A 17,965-nucleotide genomic window follows, 5' to 3' on the forward strand; every position below is an offset into this window, starting at 1 on the left:
AGGCCACGAGCAGCGGAAAGGCGGCATGAGAAGACAAGATGCGAGGTGTGTATATGTATATCCATTGTCATACGATACTCGTACACGGGCGTCCATAAATATCGATAACCATTTACAAATAGGCATCTGTGGCCAGCAGATGTCGACGCGACGAGGAGGGCACCTTAACCTTCAAGTTTCCGACCGCTCAAGGACCAAGAGCCACTCCGGGTTGACCGACTCCGACGCCTCGAGGAAGCCCTTCTCGTCTATGGATATATGGGCGAGGTGGGTGAAGGATCCTTGAGCGGGGGCGGAAACTACCAGAGGAGCACTGGCACGCCGCGCGCCGAGCAGCGACCTTCGCTTCTTTGGGGTCACGGGCTTGGGCGGAGCTAGGGAAGGTCAGCAGAGGCTCTGGTATGCAGGATAGTGCGTACCAAGGGTCTTCGTGACCGTGTCGAAGAAAACGTCCGCTTCCTCGTCGTCGTCGAAGCGGAAGCCGTATTGCCGACTCTGCAACGCCCCCGATCAGTCATGATTGCGGATATGTAAACGAGAAACTTACAGCACCAGCGAACGAATGGAAGAACGGCTTGTCCTTCTCGTACTTCATGCCCTTTTGTATACTATACGCCCACACCACCTTGCTCTTCGTCCTCACCTCGGGGTCAATCAGCCGGAACCAATACCCGCCATCCGGGCAGCGGTCCCGCCCGAAGACAAGCATCCCCTGCAAGCCCGAGGGCGCCCACTGCGCAGGCTTTCGAGCAGAAGCGAAGGCCGCGTGGTATAGCCGGCCATCCACGGTGCAGATGATCTCGTAGGACGCGGAGGGGAGGGCGGCGGCGAGGTGGTGCTCGAGACCTTGGTAGCGCGGAGACATGATACTTGATTCTTGGTGTCGGTTTCTAGATAGTGTGCGGCGATATGAATGTCGAGGCGACAAGACTGAGTGTTGCGGTCGCGGACTCGGACTCGGATATAAGGTGAGAGACCGCGTGTCCGCAGGAGCAAGCTCAACCTCAGGGTCGTGGGGCTGCTCTCAGCATGCTGCAGGAAGGATGATACATGCCTCTGTGCTGAGGACCAAGAGGTAATCGGATTGTTCATGCTAGCTCATGCCATGGTTCCGAGCCGTAGCATAGGATTATGATCAGCCTGGCCTACAGTTATATCCCATGCCCTGTAATTCCGAGATCGACGACGCGGGATCGTATGTCGCCAACGTGAGTGCATCCTTGCATACTCCATACTTCTTCGTTCATGGGAATTATTCCAGTACTAGTCCTGCGTCGTACTGACCAATGGACGAGGCAAGTTATGGCGTGAGAATTGTGGCTTCGGGAAGATCGTCCGCACATCCTAGTGTCGGAGAATTCCGGCTTAGTTTGAGGATAAAGTGCCAATGAGGTCCCGTAGGACTCCGTCACCTATAGCTGCTCAGAGGATATACGTTGAAGGAGGAACTGATGAGGACTCTTCTCGATAGATTAGATTTGTAACCATGGCAGACAGTGCAATGGGAACACTGTCAGGGAAAAGAGGTGGTATGACTACTCTGGTGTTGAAGGTCAGGAGCATTTGCCTCAGACTCTGCCTCAGGCTCACACCCTCGCTCTATAACAGCGCCGGTCGCATAAATCGCTCTCGTCATAGAATTATTCGCATTTATATTTATATCATGTTGAATAATGATAAACACCCGCCTGGAAATCAGGACTGAATTACCCGTTGAAGGGTATTGTGCCTCTCTCACAAACAACTCTAGGCACACTTGCAGATCAAGGTTCTAATGAACATTTCTCATTCCACTTCGATTTCCGTCACTTGAACGTAGCCCCTGCCGGGCAGATTCAGCAGAGGCTCTATGTGCGACGGCAAAATTCAGATGATCGCCTTACCTCGTGGCATATACTTTCTTGATCTTCATCCCGGCAGCACCAAGTATATCATTCACACGGTCGTACGTGCGATCGAAAGCTAGGAGACGCATGTTTTACGGGACGCCTTCAATGGACGCCTTCAATGTAGCCTCTGTCGGATTTTCGAGGAGCAGCCACAAGAAAGACTGCAAGATGGGTCAATGAGACAGTGGGCGGGTGTTTAGGATTTTGTGCACTTACTAAATTCTCAACGACAACCCTGCGCGCCTCATACAACGCAGGTGATGTGATGTATGAAGGGTCATCGATGGGGTGAGGCTTGGACACAGGGTTCTGGTAAGTCTTGCTTCGCAAGCTCAGCCTTGAAAACCTCAATAGAGCTTGTCAGTGTATCCAAAAGGCTCGATATCTCCGAGACCGATGGCATTGTCCGCGGTGCAGAGTTGATGTCTGTAATGGGGTGTTAGGGTAGGACGTGAAGCAGATGAATGCCGCAGCAATTCTCTGTTGAAACATCAATAGACAGGACCACTGATACCTTCCAGTGCAATTCGCAAATACGTCATGGTCCTGTACTTCGGGATGAATTGGGGGATTTTGCTCATCGGTGGCTGATTATCAATAACCCTGGATCTTCTTGAACATGTACTGTGGAAGATGAGGGAAGGTCAATAAATGGCCAGGATGATCCTCGCTTACCGAGCTCACCACTTCGTAGGATCTGGAAACGCTATCAAAAGAAGCCTTTCTTTTCAAGTTAGCATTGCTGACTAGGATGGACATATGCAACTTAGTGTTACTCGTGGAGCGTAAATGCCGATCACGAAGGCATTGAATTCGAAGTACTCCAGTCGGAGAATGATGATTGCAGAAGGTAGGTGATAGGTCGAACGGGGAAGCAACGGGACATTCGAAAAGCCGTTACATCAGACATGCAAGTATCGAATACATGCATACAATGATTGCTTGTGTCACAAAGTACGTTCGGACGTACCTTCAAATGGCCTCACTGGCAACTGCGGTGATCTGGTGACCTAGACATTTATGTCATGTTGCATCGGGACTGGCTCGTAAATCGGCACTTGTGGCCTATGGAATGGACCTCATTATCGATTTCGAGATTAAGAATGCATGTCATAATGGGTTAGGTATCTGCGATTGAGGAGTGAGCACGGCAAACATGCAGTTAGATCACATCAGACCAGCTGCTGGAGCAAGACGATAAGGGCGACATTAGTTGCATACAGCACCGAGTTGATTGTTTCCGGAGACCTGGAATGCGATGGAGGCACGGCGAAGTTGTAGTCCTCCGAGCGTGCAGCGAAAGAATCCCCGCGACATTGGCTTGCACGCAGTTCGTTGTGGGAGAAAGCCTTGACACCGACGAGGTCCAGGGATCATGAGAAAGTAAGTGTACCAAGAGCGGATTCGAAGATGGCTGACCCTCGACCAACCAGGATGCACGGTCAATAGTGCCTCAGCATTGTTCTGTGCCCCCCCCCCCCCCCCGCGCGCGCCTGCCAATCGCACATGTCTGGACAACTGCGGACAAGTCCTGTAGAGATCCTCGAGGATATTGATGACGACATAGATATCGTTTCTTTGTATTCCGGGGCTGAATGATCGTCTGATTCAGGATAGACGAGATCTCAAAGAACTGAGACATCATTGACACCGTTACCGGATCCGGGATGACCAGTGGGGCTTCTTCCACGCAATTTCTTTATCTGTAAATAACTGGACAATGTCAGAAGGGACAGATCAGCTGGGATGCCGAGTAGTGGAGTAAAAATGAGACGAGTACGCAGCCGCCGATGAGCATGCTAAGGTTCTTGTCTGTCCACTTGTGATATCATCGCGGTGCACTTCCTGTCATGACTATCCTTGGTAATGGGACACTGAACTCGCCGAAGGTGTAAAAAAACAAACCCAGACCGCATCTGAACCACTTACTTGAGTTCCTAAGAGTACGTTGCGATCTAGAGCCGTACTCCCACATCTTTCCAGAATGCCGTCTATCTGCGGTGTCATATTCATCGCCAGCGGCGGAATAACGAGACGAAATTTGAGCCCTGAGGTTGAGATGCATGAAGAAAAGACTACGGTAAGGGCCGCTTGGCTATCTCAACTTTGAACACTTGAGGTAAGCTTGACACTAGAAGGGCATCTAAAACGTAGGGCGTTATCACCGTAGATTAGTGTCGTTCTTGGGGTTAGAGGTCACATCGCACACTGACTGACCCTACTGGAACTTGAACACAATTTTAGGAGACGGTTCCGGCGGCGGGAATACGTAACTTTGTCAAAGGTGTCATCTAGGAGAACCTCTGGAGATCTGGAGGGCGAAGCCGTCCCTCCGTAACCTGTCAGGTCAGTACCGATCTTCGATTTACGGTAGGGTTGGGAAGTATTACAGGCGACATAACTCTGTCGACCGCATGACCTTCTGTATAATTAGCGTGACGTCAAGATAAGAAACACGGAAGTGCTAAACAGTAAGTAATGTTATGAATGGATACAAGGAAGACAATACGTGCCTTCTACGGAGAAGAGATGGATACGGGAAGTAATCAACCAACAGGCTTCGAACGGTACCCATTTTACAAGAAGCACAGGCGAAAGTTCATTTCACAGGAAGCTGTGATCAAAAAGAAATCCTTCTGTTCTTTGGTTAGACTCGACCTTTTCCGACATTCCTGCCAATACCATGTGTAACGAGGTCAGCGCTACAAAGCAGGCCGAGGCTGCAATTGTGGCGCGAACATAGTGTGGCTTCGGCGGCTTCGGGTAGATCGTCCGAAAGTATCGCACGTGGGTCCAGGACACCATTTCCTTCAGGGCGAAATTTCGACCCAAAATGACTCCAGCCTGCAGCCTCCAGTATAGCCTTGCGTCCCCTGGTAAGAATCTTCCGGGATGAAGTATTTTTCGACTCGCGGTGGGGATCAGGAGCTATCATTTGAGGAGGTCGGTTGCATCAACCAAGTGCGTGCTAGGACTGACGGGCTTATAGACGGTTCTTACAGGCCTCGCACCGGACGGAGGCCTATACATACCTGAACACATCCCAACCTTACCGGAGAACTGGCAGAACGACTGGCAGGGATACTCATTCCAAGAGCTGTCCGTAGCTGTCCTCTCTCTGTTCATCTCGCCAGAGGAGATCACCCGCGATGAGCTTCGGACGCTGGTGGACAAGTCCTACAGCACTTTCCGGCATCCTGACATAACTCCCTTACACAAATTAACTGAAAAGACCTTTGTGCTGGAACTTTTTCATGGGCCGACCTTTGCCTTCAAGGATGTCGCCCTCCAGCTTCTCGGGAACCTATTTGAATTCTTCCTCCTAAGGCGGAATGCGCGCAAGTCAGCTGAGGAGAAGCCGGAGAGACTGACGGTGGTCGGTGCTACTAGTGGGGATACAGGAAGGTGAGTCAAATAATGCCCTCTGCGACGTTTGCGCCATATACCGTTTGGCATATCCATCAGTGCTGCCATCTACGGTCTCCGTAACAAGGCGAACATCTCGATCTACATCCTTCATCCAAAAGGTCGTGTGTCGCCCATCCAAGAAGCCCAGATGACGACGGTCACCGACCCCAACGTTCACAACCTTGCAGTCAAGGGCACGTTCGACGACTGCCAGGTCTGCTTGCCCCTATCCTCTCCATCGTCACTGCTCATCTCCTTCTAGGACATCGTAAAAGCTCTCTTCGCCGATAAAACCTTCAACGCGAAGCACCGACTCGGTGCTATCAACTCCATCAATTGGGCTCGCATCCTCGCCCAGACGGTGTACTACTTCCTCGCCTACTTCCATGCGCGCCGGCAACTCTCATCGTCGGAACTCCAGTTCGTCGTCCCCACCGGCAACTTCGGTGACATCCTCGCGGGGTACTATGCGAAGCGTATGGGGCTCCCGATGGGCCAGCTCGTCGTCGCCACCAACGAGAACGATATTCTCGCGCGGTTCTGGCGCAGCGGCCGGTACGAGAAGGTTGATGGCGGGGATGGCACCGGCGCGGCGGCTCCGGCGAACGGTGCGTCAGACGGAAAGCAGGCTGTGGGTGGCGTGAAGGAGACGCTGAGCCCGGCCATGGATATTCTTGTGTCGAGCAACTTCGAGAGGCTGCTGTGGTACTTGGCGTACGAGACTGCCGGGGCGAACAGAAAGGAGGCGTGTGCAACTGTGAAGGGGTGGATGCACAAGGTGAAGGCGGACGGGAGGGTAGAGGTGCCGATGAAGGTCCTGGAGTTGGCTCGGAAGGACTTCATTGCGGAGAGGATATCGGACGCTCAGGTTCGTATGCATTATCCGGTCTGCGCATGACAACGCCCAACTCGCGATCGTTGTCTCATTCAGACCCTCGATACTATCCGTGACTATTACAACTCGACGACGCCATACGTAGCGGATCCGCACACCGCGGTCGGCCTGTGCGCTGCCCGGGTCGTCGCTGCTCACAAGTGCGTCGTACCTTTCTTTCTTCTTTCCTCAAGTTGCTCAGTCTCTTCCTATAGTCCTTCATCTGTGACCCAAATCGTGCTCTCCACTGCACACCCCGCCAAATTTTCCGAAGCAGTCACCCAAGCCCTCTCTTCGGCTTCTCAGTTCGACTTCGACCGGGACATTCTCCCAGAGGAGTTCCGAGGTCTTCTGAAGAAAGAGCGCAGAGTGATTGACGTCGAGAGGCCGGACGTTGAGTTGGTGAAGGCTGTGATAGAGAAGTACAGCTCGGAGGATGAGTGTAAGGTAGCGGCTTCCAGGGCTAGCGTGTAGCGAGAAGAGGGAGAGGAGAAGGCAAACCGGGTTGATACAGGCTTACACACTACGCGAGAGGAAGGCCAGAAGGGTCCTTGGAATAATGTATGCTTTCCTGTCCGTTCGACTCAATGCACTATTCAACGCGCCTCTATCGAGTCTAGTCAAGCAACGTCCCGGGTAATTGCAAGAGTCGGTGAACCAAGAAAGGCAGGACAAAACTATGCCTTGTCGGGGATCTTACACCGCAGTACAACCGATGGCGATGATGCCACCGTAGGTATTGTCCTGGCAGCACAGGGACACATGCGCACTATCGACGTATCGTAAGAGTCAGTGATTCTCCTCTGCATCGTCAGCTCCACATACACGTACCATGAAGCACCAGCCTGCATCGACTGGCAAGTCAGCCCGACGGGTGTGCTGAGATCGTGTACCACGATGCCCAGCAGCGAGAGCAGCAAGCTAGAACTTGAACTCGCAGCGGTGGAAAGTGTCTGACAGCAGACGTTTGCGCAGGTAGTAGGGGTGCTAGACGCTGCGGACCGCTTGGCTCCTGCATGAACGGGGCGGGAGTGAGTATGGTATAGCAGACACTCTGAGAATGCGAAGAGAACAACCTGCGGTGGGCGAGAATCTCTTCTTCGGCTTTAAGGGAGTTAGTCCACGACGCAGACGCTCTGCGTTGGGTGGGAGAGCCGATACGGAGAGGATAGAAGGAAGGGCGACTGCCAGGATGGTGAAAAGGAGTGTGGACCTCATATTCAAGGAGCGACAGGAGCGAAACAAATTCACCGGCGAGCGTTGGTGAACTGTCACTATATATCATGGGTCTGGGGTCCCCCGGGCTGAAATATCGGCCCCTGATCGCCCTGATTACTAGTGCAGGCACCGACGTTGACATTGACAGGAGTAATTGGGGAGTGTCCGTAGGTCGATCGAGAGCGTAGATAGCTGCACTGCACGATGATGTCCAAGCTGCTTCATATGGATGTAGATGCAGTCGAGGATATGTTTTCATACTGGGTTCCTTCGTCACTGCTCTTCCCAGCGGCTAAGCACGCCAGCAGTGTCTTGGGAGAAGTAAACACTGAAACACGCCTTGCTAGACCGGAGCGAAGCAGACTCCGGGTTCTATCAATGGCGACGACAGGGAAGCTGGACAATGAAGCGCAGCATATTATTTTGTTAGTATACAGCGTAATATACCTTCCCCATAGATTTCAGTTAAGGGCAACAATGATACACCGCAAGACTCACATGCAAGTGAGACTGAACCAACGAAATACCCAACCCCGCTAAACCTGAGTATCCATATCTTCCGGTCGACTCTCCGTCGAGACGCTCGGATCCATAAAACTGTGGTCGCATTTTGTACACACGAAGAAGAGGATCATACGTGTCTCCTTTCGTTTCGATTGGTCTTGGAAGAAGACCGCACTGCATTAGGTACGCGTCAGCGGCGAAAATCAGGCGGTAATCACATTACGTACTCCTCGTTTCCACAGCGAGGGCATGAGATGTTGCTGTGCGCCTGGGATGTTGTCAGATCGCGCACATGAACTGCCTAGGGGACACTCACCAGGGTGGGGTCAGATCCTAGATCCGTGGTGACGCCGACTTTCTCTCTATCAATTTCGGCGTCAGAAACGAGTGTGCAATCGACAGAAACGAGTGTGCAATCGACAGTATCGAGTGTTGTGCGTACAGTGGGGGAATAGGTGGCGCAGAGCAAACCACGTACTTTGTCACCGTCAGCAAATCATTCCTGTACACGCACTGGTTCTCCCCAACCTCGTCATAGGCGCAAATGCGACATGCATAAACCATAACTCTCCGAGCAGAATCCGCCTTCGGGTACAGAAGGTTATTGCATTCTGAGCAGAAGTGTAATGAGGCCTAGGTTAGCGGAGTATGGAAGTTCAAGATTTTTCAACAGACAGTAGTGGTCGTTCGGATAACAGTTAGCAACTGAAGAAAGCTATAGGAAACCCTTTAAGGCGTACCATGAAGAGACACTAGATGGTGGCGGGAGAGAAGGCAGGGCGTAGGAAACCTCTCAAGAAAGGCGGAAACGACCCACGGGCCGCAGATTCCAGGAGGCTGGGACAGGCTGGGACCCACGAATGCCACAGACTCAAGCCTAAGGGTTAGACGCGAATCCTCCTCCAGCGGTCTTTGATGTCTCGTTTACAATACAAGACTCTTTCTACTGGGAAAACTACAGCTAGGACAAAATTTCACGCATATGCATTCACTGCTGAAAGACACAAGGAAACGGCGCCAGATGAAGTCAACGTTCTCGATGTTTCATATTTTGATTCGGACCCCCTGGCGTCGTAAATGAAAGAAGTGTGCACCCATGTGCTTCTGTGGAACCTACCAATGTACAGGTATGCACCGAACGCTCTCCGTTACCTTGAGTGAGACCGCTGCCCCCCAACCCCCCTCTGAGCTTTCTATCCTATGCGTGCGTTCACTACCCTTGCAGACGGGTCGATGTCAATTGCCAGGATGCGCGGTCAATCTTCTCCTTCCACCCGCCATGAAGTCCGGATGCTCAATGACCTGCGAAGCGGTGAAGCTGACAGAGTCCGTTCCTTGATCCCACCATTCTAGAGAGCGGTGACGAGTCTTCTGCGCACCCCGGGAGCTGCGAAGACCTGTCCATCGGGCATCTGCCCTTCTTGTATTTTCGACCGGACCCAATTCGGCGCGGCGAGAATCCCGCTGGCATGACGAATACCTTGACTTCAAAGCGGGTGTTAAAGCGGCTATCCATCCATCGATGAACCGTCAAGGATCAAGGCGATACACGAGATAAGCTGGCCTTAATGAAGTGAAGAGACGTCACTTTGGGTAGTCATTGCTCACCCTTCCAGAACTTTGTTAAAGTCACAAGGTCCGGCGACATCCCGTAGGATTGGCAGGCTTGCGTAACGAAGTAGAAGCCTCCACCTTTGCCGCGCGGTCCACCGAAGGTTGCGCAATAGACCCTAGTGCGTCTGTTCGTCTCCGGCAGCATGTCGTGCTCCTCCACCTCATCCGAAACGCGTCAGGCTTCGCAGAGACGACAGCGAGGTAGGGACCAACGTACGCAGTAATACTCCGCGCTCCGCAAAGATTTATGGACTGGTCGCAAATATATCTTATTCGTGACAGCCAGAAGTGACCTTTAGGACCTTGCTCGTCGCGCCTATGTGCCCGACATGTCCACCGACTTCGGCTCCCGCCTGTCAGGATGGTGTCAGGTAAGGTATGTACGGCCAGTCAAGTGGTGACGCCCCCTCCCCGTGAGCAGCGATGACAGACTCAAGCTATGCGCTCGGTCGTCTTGGTCATGTTGGCGTTTATATGGTCGGGACGCACCAGCAGCAGTCATTCACTCCGTGGACGGCGAAAGCAATCCATGATCTGGCCCAAGAGACACAGCGTCCTGTTTCATCTACTGCTACCCATTGGAGATCGGGTTTACTTCCTTCGCGGTCAACAAATGCTTATGACCAATTCAGCAACACGCCTGGCTGCCGGACTCGAAGGGAGCGCGAAATATCTCTCTCTGCCTTTCCCCTGCAGCTTGTTGCTTCCTTGGATTGCGCTCAGGAACCAGGGTCTACTTGTTCAGTGCGGTGGCACTGCCTAGTCTAGGCAACGTACTCCAGAGTCAACAACTGGTCCATAAAACTTGAACGATCGCTAAGCATGCCGTTCATCTTGTCCCAGGAAGGCGTTAAGGCTGCCGCAGCGCTGGCCACGCGAGAGGGTCCCAAAGCCGGAGGGAACGCTACTTCAGTCGCGGGAAGTCTAAGACCGTGCTGGATTTCAGTTCGCGAGCATACAATGTTGTCGGAATAGATGGACATCGGCACGGGCGGATTCACCTACGACAGGTCCGGACCACAGGACTAATAACCTACGACTATTGATAGGACGGCTATCTTGCCGTGTCTCGGGTGGATGGGCCTCATGCTCTCTGCGATGTGTAATTGCTCTATTCCGTTGGGCGTTCAAGATCGAGTACGATTTACTTGCTAATCCAGCGATCTCAGCTTGCGATCCAATTGACCACAGGAGAACGATCGGACAGATCGCGACCAATCTGTGGACGTGAACTCATCTAGGTCTAGAGGATGCCAAAGAGTCAGACTGTCTTTGGATATGTGATGTCTTGCTTGCTACGTTACCTCCATGGTCCTGTATGGGCACTTCTCTCTAGTGATGAATGTGGCACACATCCGGGTCGTCCGAGCCCCGATGTATCGACGCTACAGTCAGCTCGTCCCAGCCAATATCTTGGACCACTCTTCACTTACATCAGTCTTCTAGTTGCTTAAACCAGACGCTATGATGGGTCCTTGCCGCGGTGGGATGGCGGTACGTGGTTGAGGGTGCTTTTGCCTGACGGTCACGTGCCTAATCAACGGGTGGCCAGAACGCTTTGACCTTTCGAACTGAGTTTAAATACTCGAGTCTTCTTGCCACACAACCAAATCACCTCTTTCACCTCCGAAACTTCCATGGCCTCTGCGTCTTCTATAGCTTTTCCCGTATCACGCTCCTGCGAACTCGGCGTAGGCACCATGTCATCCCGACGCCCGTCGGACAGTAGCCCGGAGGATACTCCGCTCGCCACACCACCTAACGAGGAGGCCTCCGCTGGCGCTTGGACATCCCAAGACAACGATGACACAAATCCAGCGAGTGCGGCGGTTGTGCCACACGATCAAACCGAGTCGGCGCGACACCAGTCGGAGGAAGGCATCTTCCCGCCTGAAATTGCAGCGAAGCTTGATCGTCCCTGGCACCCAGCTGTTTCCGAAGAAAACTCATTATCGCCCGATGTCGAGTTCGCGTCGTCCGACCAGTTGGATAACGAAGTCGATGACCTTGATTTCAAGCGCTTGGCCATAGACGACGCCGAAGTAGAGGAAAAGGCGGAGGACCCGCCCCGCTCGGCTCCTGAGCAATTGGAACTACCACCCCTCCCAGTGGACGGGTTCGTCGTCGGCGACATGGTGAAGGGTTATCCCATCAGTCAGGGTGCGTTTGCCAAGACGTGGGAGATGCAATGCTGCGTGACGGGGCGCGTGGTGTGCGTTAAGAGCATGCACAAAATTGAAATGGCCAAGAAGTATCGTAGTGTCCTATTCGCCGAACTAAGGGCCTACAAGCGCATTGCTGATCAATTCACGCGGGCACCATATATCATGCAGTGCCATGGGTTCTTGCAGGAATTCTCGTATATCCATCTGGTACTGGTGAGTATGCAAACCCTGAAATTCCTTATATGTCGCGTCTCTGAAATGTTCGTGCCAGGAATGCATGGAGCGAGATATGATGGACCTGATCCACGCCGGCAGAGTCAATGGTCAGGAGAAGCGCTGGATCGCGCAGACGGTAAGCTGCTAATCTTGTGTTATTTGCTATATGTGCTGAGAATGCCACCATTAGGCTGTTGGAATCGACGCTCTGCACAAGATGGGAATTCTCCATCGGGATATCAAACCAGAGAACCTACTTGTCGATGCGCAAGGCAACATTACCATCAGCGACTTCGGATGTTCCTACGTCCATGACCGACGTGGACCGCTATGGCCGTATAGGACATATTGTGACGAATATATCGGTACTGACCCGTACACTGCCCTGGAAGTTCACAATCGCCAACCGTACGGTGTTGCGGTTGACTGGTGGTCTTTGGGCTGCGTTCTATTCGATCTGCTCGCTGGATGTGTACGTTTCTCCTCGCTGGCCCTGATTAAGAATAATCTACATAGCTCACGAATGACTGTTCCACAGTATTTGTTTGACGGCGAAGACGAGAGATGTGACCAGTGGCGCTTGTACGAAAGATGGGACGAACTTGGCGACGCCTCGGGCCCTAGCTACCCTGCCTGGCGGGCTAGTCGTAATGGCGTCACCTTAACGAAGGAACAAGATCATCTCATATGTGCGGTGAGTAGTACCGGAGCTTTGCTTGGTGTATAATGCACCGATATCTTATTCCAACTATTCCTCAGCTGATTCGAAAGGATCCGAAACATCGGTATCGCTTCGCAACCCTAGCCCTGGACGAGTGGTTTGTGGATGAGAATGGGTAAGTCAAAATGGCTGCAGTAAAGTTAACCTTGATTTCGCATCTAACTATATACGTCCACCCAGAAAGAATCTCGTCCTTGAAGCACGCGCACAGGCGGCGGAAATAGGTACGTCCCCGCAAGTTTTAATGCCGCACGACCTTCTAACTCCTTCCCTCCTCAGATTACTCATCGCTGAAGAATATCGACGAGCCTTTCGTTCCTGACACCCGTCCAGAGACTTATTCTCTCGACGATCCCGTCTATAACTATCCCTCCTACATCCCAACCGACGGGTGTGACGGCTTGTACAGAGACTTAGGCTGGATCAACCCAAAGGGAATGTGGGGAGATCTCCCAGCTCCCCCACCGATGCGACATTAGTGCACAGTTCTTGCATCGTATAATTATATTGCTTATTATGAATGACTGTCGTATCCTTATTGCTCTCGTGTAGGTTTCTCGGGTAGACTGCGGTACCTTGGTTGCTCTCCTTGAAGTTTGTTGTGTATGTTGTGGTATCTTTATTGCTCTTGTATAGGTCTCTGTGTACGGTAATGTACCTTGGCATTCTTGACCTTAGATGTTCCGTGTCTTCGCGGGCATCCGTCCGCAGGTGGCCGCTCTGCCCCCTGAATTTTGCTTCCGTTAGCGAAGGTTCTGATCTGCCCGAGCCCTCATTTGAAAGCAATTTTCACGGAAGGCCCATCTGGTCCCATCGCATGTGGCGAAGCTCCAGAGCTACCTACAACGGGAACCTTAATTATAATCTTATGGTAGTACATGGTGATAGAGGAATGGAACACTGGACCCACTCTGAAGGTGGGTAACGTTAATAGCAATTCGTTGGACTTGCAGGATGTTTTAGGCTCTCTAAACGACTGCAGTCGGCTAGGTCGATCCATAGCTGGGTCCGTCGGGGCTCGGTTACACTGTGTCTTGATGTTATTTCCTGCCAACAAGGTTGCCCAGATCGTCGACTCCGATATTTAATTTTACGCACCTGACGTCCGGGAACATTATGCCTTTGCTGGAAGGTCCATGCCGTCAAGACGGGTGGCGGTTAGATAGGCCTGGGTGAGATCCCTCTTCGCGGCTTTAGCGATCGGAATACCGATACATCGTCTCATTTCTCGGGCCTCGAATACGCCGTCACCGTCCGTTTTGCATATATATACTCTGCGATAATGCGGGCCCCCTTTTGTTATCCCCCGGCTCTCGTTGTTGCATGACTGGAGGAATGCTTGCGCGCTTGCCGAACCACACTTTCCTTAATTGGCAACTCTCTTTACCTCCGTTTTGTTCAATTCGACATTCCTTTAAGTCCTCACGGTTTGTATATCATGGCCGGCCGCTCAACTGGGCAGCGATTCCGCTCCAAAACATCAGATTTATCTGAGTTTCTGCGTGGCAGCTCGCACGGGTCTCGCCCACAAGACGCGATACCTCCTCCATTGCCCTCCGCACCAAGCTCCGAAGGCCATAGGAATAAACGAAGGCTTCATTTCCTGAGCCGAAAGAAAAAGTCTGGCTTACCTGTTTCCGCGGCAGCCACTCCACCCGTTCCCCCGTCCAAGAATGCATCCCCATCTGCACATCAGGAGTATAAACGCGACCCAAATCGCCGTAAAGGTCCAGGGTAAGTACCTCCCTGCCAGCATGATGTCGAGTATTCTAGCATACTTCCTTTCTATGCGCATTGTACGGCTGTCATCATTTGTTCTTTATATTTATAGTTCACCCGCTATTTTTGCCTACCGTCCGGCCGTCTATAGTTCTTTCAGGGTGAGCCATATGGGACACAAATTATCTAGAACTTCAACTAGATCGGTTTATATTAGGCCTGGCCCCTTTCCTTATGACAACTGACGCGGCCTTCTAGCATTCCCAGCGCAATATGGAACGAAGACGAAGAATACTTCGGAGACGAGCAGCACGGGGGAGCCATACCTTCACGGTTGCCTCCTGTCAACGTTTCTCCGCCCTCATTCCATTCGGTAACGGAGCAATTTACACCTTCAAGCCGCAACGCTGCCCATTCTTCTAATCCCGCTGGCACAGTCGACCTACGTTCTCAGCACTCAATTGCTTCTCCCCGCAATTCCGAATCGTCCAAGGATGGTACGCAAACGCCGACCCCTCGGACGCCTCACCCTACTATTGCTATATCACCCCCTCGCGCTACCCCTTTAGCCCGTGCGGGTGAGATATCCCGGTGTCCCCCGACCGGAACGTCGTCACCCGACTCCTCAGAGACTGGCAGAGCCAATGAACCGCCCAGCCCAGACCCCAAACGTCTCAGCGTGCCGGGCGATGTCTACGTAAGTCCCCTCTCATCCTGTCCAAGCCGCACCGATTTAATTACTCCTGCAGCAGTCAAATGTGTCGACCTTGTCTCTACGGGGTAGCGTAGACACGGACAGAAGGACGTCGTCGACTATATCCCTCGACTGGAGATCCGAAACCGAGTCCGAGGTCAGTATGACGCGGACGAGGACAAATAGCGGAGGTGCGACTTCGCTCATGTCCAGCACGTCCGACACGTCGGCCGCCAGTCTAGTGCAGAGGCGCTCGGTCAGGCAGATTCCGTCGCCGCTGCGGTCCAAGGCGCCTACCGCTCCGCCCAACATACCTCTGCCTACACCGCCGCTCAGTGCCGCTTCCGACGGAGCAATCCCGGCGGCGTACTCTTCTACATCATTTCCCTCCATTCCTTCTATCGTCTCTCAGCAGCATCTACCATCCGGCCGTGAGCGGGGGTCCCCGCGTCCGAGAGCCGTTACGACTTGCTCGTTGCCCGCTAAGATGGTGAAGTCTGCTGGTTCCCCGCGGTCAGCAGCCTTCCCTTCTACTCCAAACAGCAATGCCTCTCCCCACCACACCAAGACCCCCACCAAGAAGCACATAGGAGACGAAAACATCGATATCGACGGGACAGCCCACGACCAGCTGCGCCGCGCCGTCACCTCGCAGCGCTCGAAGATCGACGACCTCTCCGAGTACCTCCTGGAGATCATCGGCAAGCACGAGGCGGAGAAAGCGCTCCTCGAGCACCGCATCGAGTCTCTCGAGAACGAGGCGAGGAAGCGGGACAGGGAGATTAGGGGCCTGCGCTACCTCCTCATGAACGGCGGCGTGCCTGGGACAACGGAACCCCAGCGCGCCGCGACGCGCTCGCCGGGGGCGGATACCATCGAGGGCCTGCAGCTGCTCGAGCAGATGACGCCGACGCGAGGATCGAAATCGTCGACGCCAGCCTCCACCCCTGCGTCGAAAACGCAGAGACGGTCGGCCACGCTGTACATTCCCCCGCCCATGCGTAGCCCGAGTCGAGCGTCATCTGCGCGATCGCCCACGGAGTCCGTGATGGGGCTGGGGTTTGACAGCATGCCGCAGATACCGAACTGCCCGTCGGAGACGTCGTTGGCATCGGTGTCTTCGACGTCGACCTCTTCACTCCCACGTCTCACTGCGGGGAATACCGCTTCCTCGGACCTGTCTGCGATTCCAGAGTCGCCGACGCCGTATGCTGACCCCGACTCCCTTGATGCCGCTGAGAAAGAGGAGATGCGGTCTTCGAGGGTCTCGGTCGACTCGGCGACGAGCGCCTACGCGGCTAATTTGAGGAGGGGAAAGACGAGGTCGTTTGGGCAGGTCATGGAGAGCGAGCCTGCTCTGGGCGAGTTGGTGGAGAAGCTCAAGGTGTTGGCGGATTGATAACCCCGCCCCAAACGTACGCACTTCTCTTCTGCCCTTGCCGTGTGTCTCCATCTTCAAGAAGGACGACCCGGTGTTTCTACAGTCATTCCTGTGGACATTATCCTATTTCCGCCTTGATACTCGTGCATGCTACTCCGAAGGTTTATAATTGGTACCTTGTACTTTCTCTGTTCATCATAATTCACGTCTCTCGGCCCAGTCATTCTCCGATACCATTGGTTCATTCTGCATCTCCGCATTCGCATTCGCATTCATTCATATTCTAGCATCGTGTCATCCAAGCCATTGCAACCTACAGTACATTATACGTCTCATTTCCATCGGGTTTTGGTAATTCTTGCTGTATCATTAGTATTCCGTTGTCCCTTTTTATACGAGTACGAGTACTGTGGACGTTACCTGTTATTTTCGTCAATATAAGCATGTTAGTAAAGTTACTACTGTCAATGCCTTCGTCAATTACACCGAGTGTCGCCTGTTCGAGAAACTCAAAGCGTACATTCTCCACCGTCCCACAGAGCCGATGGCATTGACGGCCTCGACTTCAGCTTCAGGAATGATATCCATGATACCCTTCCCCAGTAATATCATGCGAATATCGTATGCATGTGCCGGGTGGGCTTCTGCGCAGGGACAACTGAAGACACTTCAACGCAATGCGAAGGCAAATATGTTATGTCATTTGGTAGTGCCTATGACACTCGCAAGAAGCGTTTAGTCAAGTGTCTAACGCACTATGATTTGACAAATGCGCGAGACACAGGCTCCTAAACCATCCGTCCTTAGCGTTCTCGCTCCTCCTTTACTAGGGCGCACGTGCAGTGTTATATAATACAAATCTATTTTTAATTTATTACCGGATACAGAACGAACAAGAGGAGGAGAACGCTATAGGACGGCTGGCACAAATGTCGACGCCGAGATCCCCGAGGCTGACTAAGCGGACGGTGGCTGAAGCCTCTCAGCAGCGGTTGGCGGGCGATGTAGAGAGCGTCTCGACACCTACCTCGCTGAGCTCACGCAGAACACATATAAACGGGTGCTAAAATAGTTCAAGACCAATGCAAATACCTTTGGTATACTTCTGACACTCAGAGGGGCTTGTCTATAGCTATTATGCCTCTTCAGCCGGATATTCAGCCTTCGGTACTACTGATAACCATTGCATGAGTATACCATTCAGTTAGGACATTTTTACATTACTATAAAGTACACCGAGCGGTAAATCCCAAGGTAATAAGTTGTAAATGGTTGCGTGAAGGCCCGCCGACCGCTGCTGAGAGGCTTCAGCCACCGTCCGCTTAGTCAGCCTCGGGGATCTCGGCGTCGACATTTGTGCCAGCCGTCCTATAGCGTTCTCCTCCTCTTGTTCGTTCTGTATCCGGTAATAAATTAAAAATAGATTTGTATTATATAACACTGCACGTGCGCCCTAGTAAAGGAGGAGCGAGAACGCTAAGGACGGATGGTTTAGGAGCCTGCGCGAGACACCGCTACAGAAAACGGAGACGACGTACACTCACTCAAAGAGAGCGGATTGG

The 17,965-nt window shown here is 52.7% G+C and overlaps 6 protein-coding genes across 6 annotated transcripts; 3 read left to right on the forward strand and 3 right to left on the reverse strand.

Annotated features, from left to right (window-relative positions):
• Nucleotides 1-171: 171 nt before the first annotated feature.
• On the reverse strand, nt 172-865 carry GLOTRDRAFT_96101 (PH domain-like protein; the record flags this gene model as incomplete). Its single annotated transcript, XM_007871557.1, has 3 exons — nt 172-374; nt 420-495; nt 548-865. The coding sequence occupies 3 exons, from the start codon at nt 863-865 to the stop codon at nt 172-174; spliced, it is 597 nt and encodes a 198-aa protein (XP_007869748.1).
• Nucleotides 866-4,724: 3,859 nt separating this feature from the next.
• On the forward strand, nt 4,725-7,012 carry GLOTRDRAFT_65450 (threonine synthase). The gene is made up of 7 exons (XM_007871558.1): nt 4,725-4,832; nt 4,879-5,294; nt 5,355-5,511; nt 5,560-6,165; nt 6,229-6,332; nt 6,387-6,732; nt 6,792-7,012. The coding sequence occupies exons 1-6, from the start codon at nt 4,782-4,784 to the stop codon at nt 6,643-6,645; spliced, it is 1,593 nt and encodes a 530-aa protein (XP_007869749.1). The 5' UTR covers nt 4,725-4,781; the 3' UTR covers nt 6,646-6,732; nt 6,792-7,012.
• GLOTRDRAFT_48330 (uncharacterized protein) lies at nt 6,868-7,389 on the reverse strand (the record flags this gene model as incomplete). The annotated part of the gene is made up of 3 exons (XM_007871404.1): nt 6,868-6,940; nt 7,003-7,183; nt 7,248-7,389. 3 exons carry the CDS (start codon nt 7,387-7,389, stop codon nt 6,868-6,870), a joined length of 396 nt encoding a protein of 131 aa, XP_007869595.1.
• Nucleotides 7,390-7,769: 380 nt separating this feature from the next.
• On the reverse strand, nt 7,770-8,660 carry GLOTRDRAFT_80865 (uncharacterized protein). The gene is made up of 6 exons (XM_007871559.1): nt 8,634-8,660; nt 8,372-8,526; nt 8,210-8,255; nt 8,121-8,161; nt 7,888-8,067; nt 7,770-7,836 (listed from the first exon to the last, which is right to left on the reverse strand). The coding sequence occupies exons 1-5, from the start codon at nt 8,634-8,636 to the stop codon at nt 7,926-7,928; spliced, it is 387 nt and encodes a 128-aa protein (XP_007869750.1). The 5' UTR covers nt 8,637-8,660; the 3' UTR covers nt 7,770-7,836; nt 7,888-7,925.
• Nucleotides 8,661-11,207: 2,547 nt separating this feature from the next.
• Nucleotides 11,208-13,140, forward strand: GLOTRDRAFT_123018 (kinase-like protein; the record flags this gene model as incomplete). Its single annotated transcript, XM_007871560.1, has 7 exons — nt 11,208-11,885; nt 11,944-12,024; nt 12,079-12,360; nt 12,427-12,582; nt 12,648-12,724; nt 12,790-12,833; nt 12,889-13,140. The coding sequence occupies 7 exons, from the start codon at nt 11,208-11,210 to the stop codon at nt 13,086-13,088; spliced, it is 1,518 nt and encodes a 505-aa protein (XP_007869751.1). The 3' UTR covers nt 13,089-13,140.
• Nucleotides 13,141-14,282: 1,142 nt separating this feature from the next.
• On the forward strand, nt 14,283-16,749 carry GLOTRDRAFT_123019 (uncharacterized protein; the record flags this gene model as incomplete). The annotated part of the gene is made up of 7 exons (XM_007871561.1): nt 14,283-14,343; nt 14,441-14,489; nt 14,587-14,825; nt 14,898-15,025; nt 15,078-15,179; nt 15,236-15,453; nt 15,566-16,749. The coding sequence occupies 7 exons, from the start codon at nt 14,283-14,285 to the stop codon at nt 16,419-16,421; spliced, it is 1,653 nt and encodes a 550-aa protein (XP_007869752.1). The 3' UTR covers nt 16,422-16,749.
• Between the last annotated feature and the right edge of the window lie 1,216 nt (nt 16,750-17,965).

Source organism: Gloeophyllum trabeum, assembly GCF_000344685.1.
Source record: "Gloeophyllum trabeum ATCC 11539 unplaced genomic scaffold GLOTRscaffold_00014, whole genome shotgun sequence".
Classification (NCBI taxonomy): Eukaryota; Fungi; Basidiomycota; class Agaricomycetes; order Gloeophyllales; family Gloeophyllaceae; genus Gloeophyllum; species Gloeophyllum trabeum.

Coding starts and splice junctions, on each gene's coding strand:
- GLOTRDRAFT_80865 (XM_007871559.1), bottom strand. Junction 8,256..8,371: donor GATTTGCTGACGGTGACAAA/GTACGTGGTTTG, acceptor CGAAATTGATAG/AGAGAAAGTCGGCGTCACCA. Junction 8,068..8,120: donor CCTCGCTGTGGAAACGAGGA/GTACGTAATGTG, acceptor TACCTAATGCAG/TGCGGTCTTCTTCCAAGACC.
- GLOTRDRAFT_65450 (XM_007871558.1), top strand. CDS start 4,782: ATGAAGTATTTTTCGACTCGCGGTGGGGATCAGGAGCTATCATTTGAG. Junction 4,833..4,878: donor AGGAGCTATCATTTGAGGAG/GTCGGTTGCATC, acceptor ACGGGCTTATAG/ACGGTTCTTACAGGCCTCGC. Junction 6,166..6,228: donor AGAGGATATCGGACGCTCAG/GTTCGTATGCAT, acceptor TGTCTCATTCAG/ACCCTCGATACTATCCGTGA.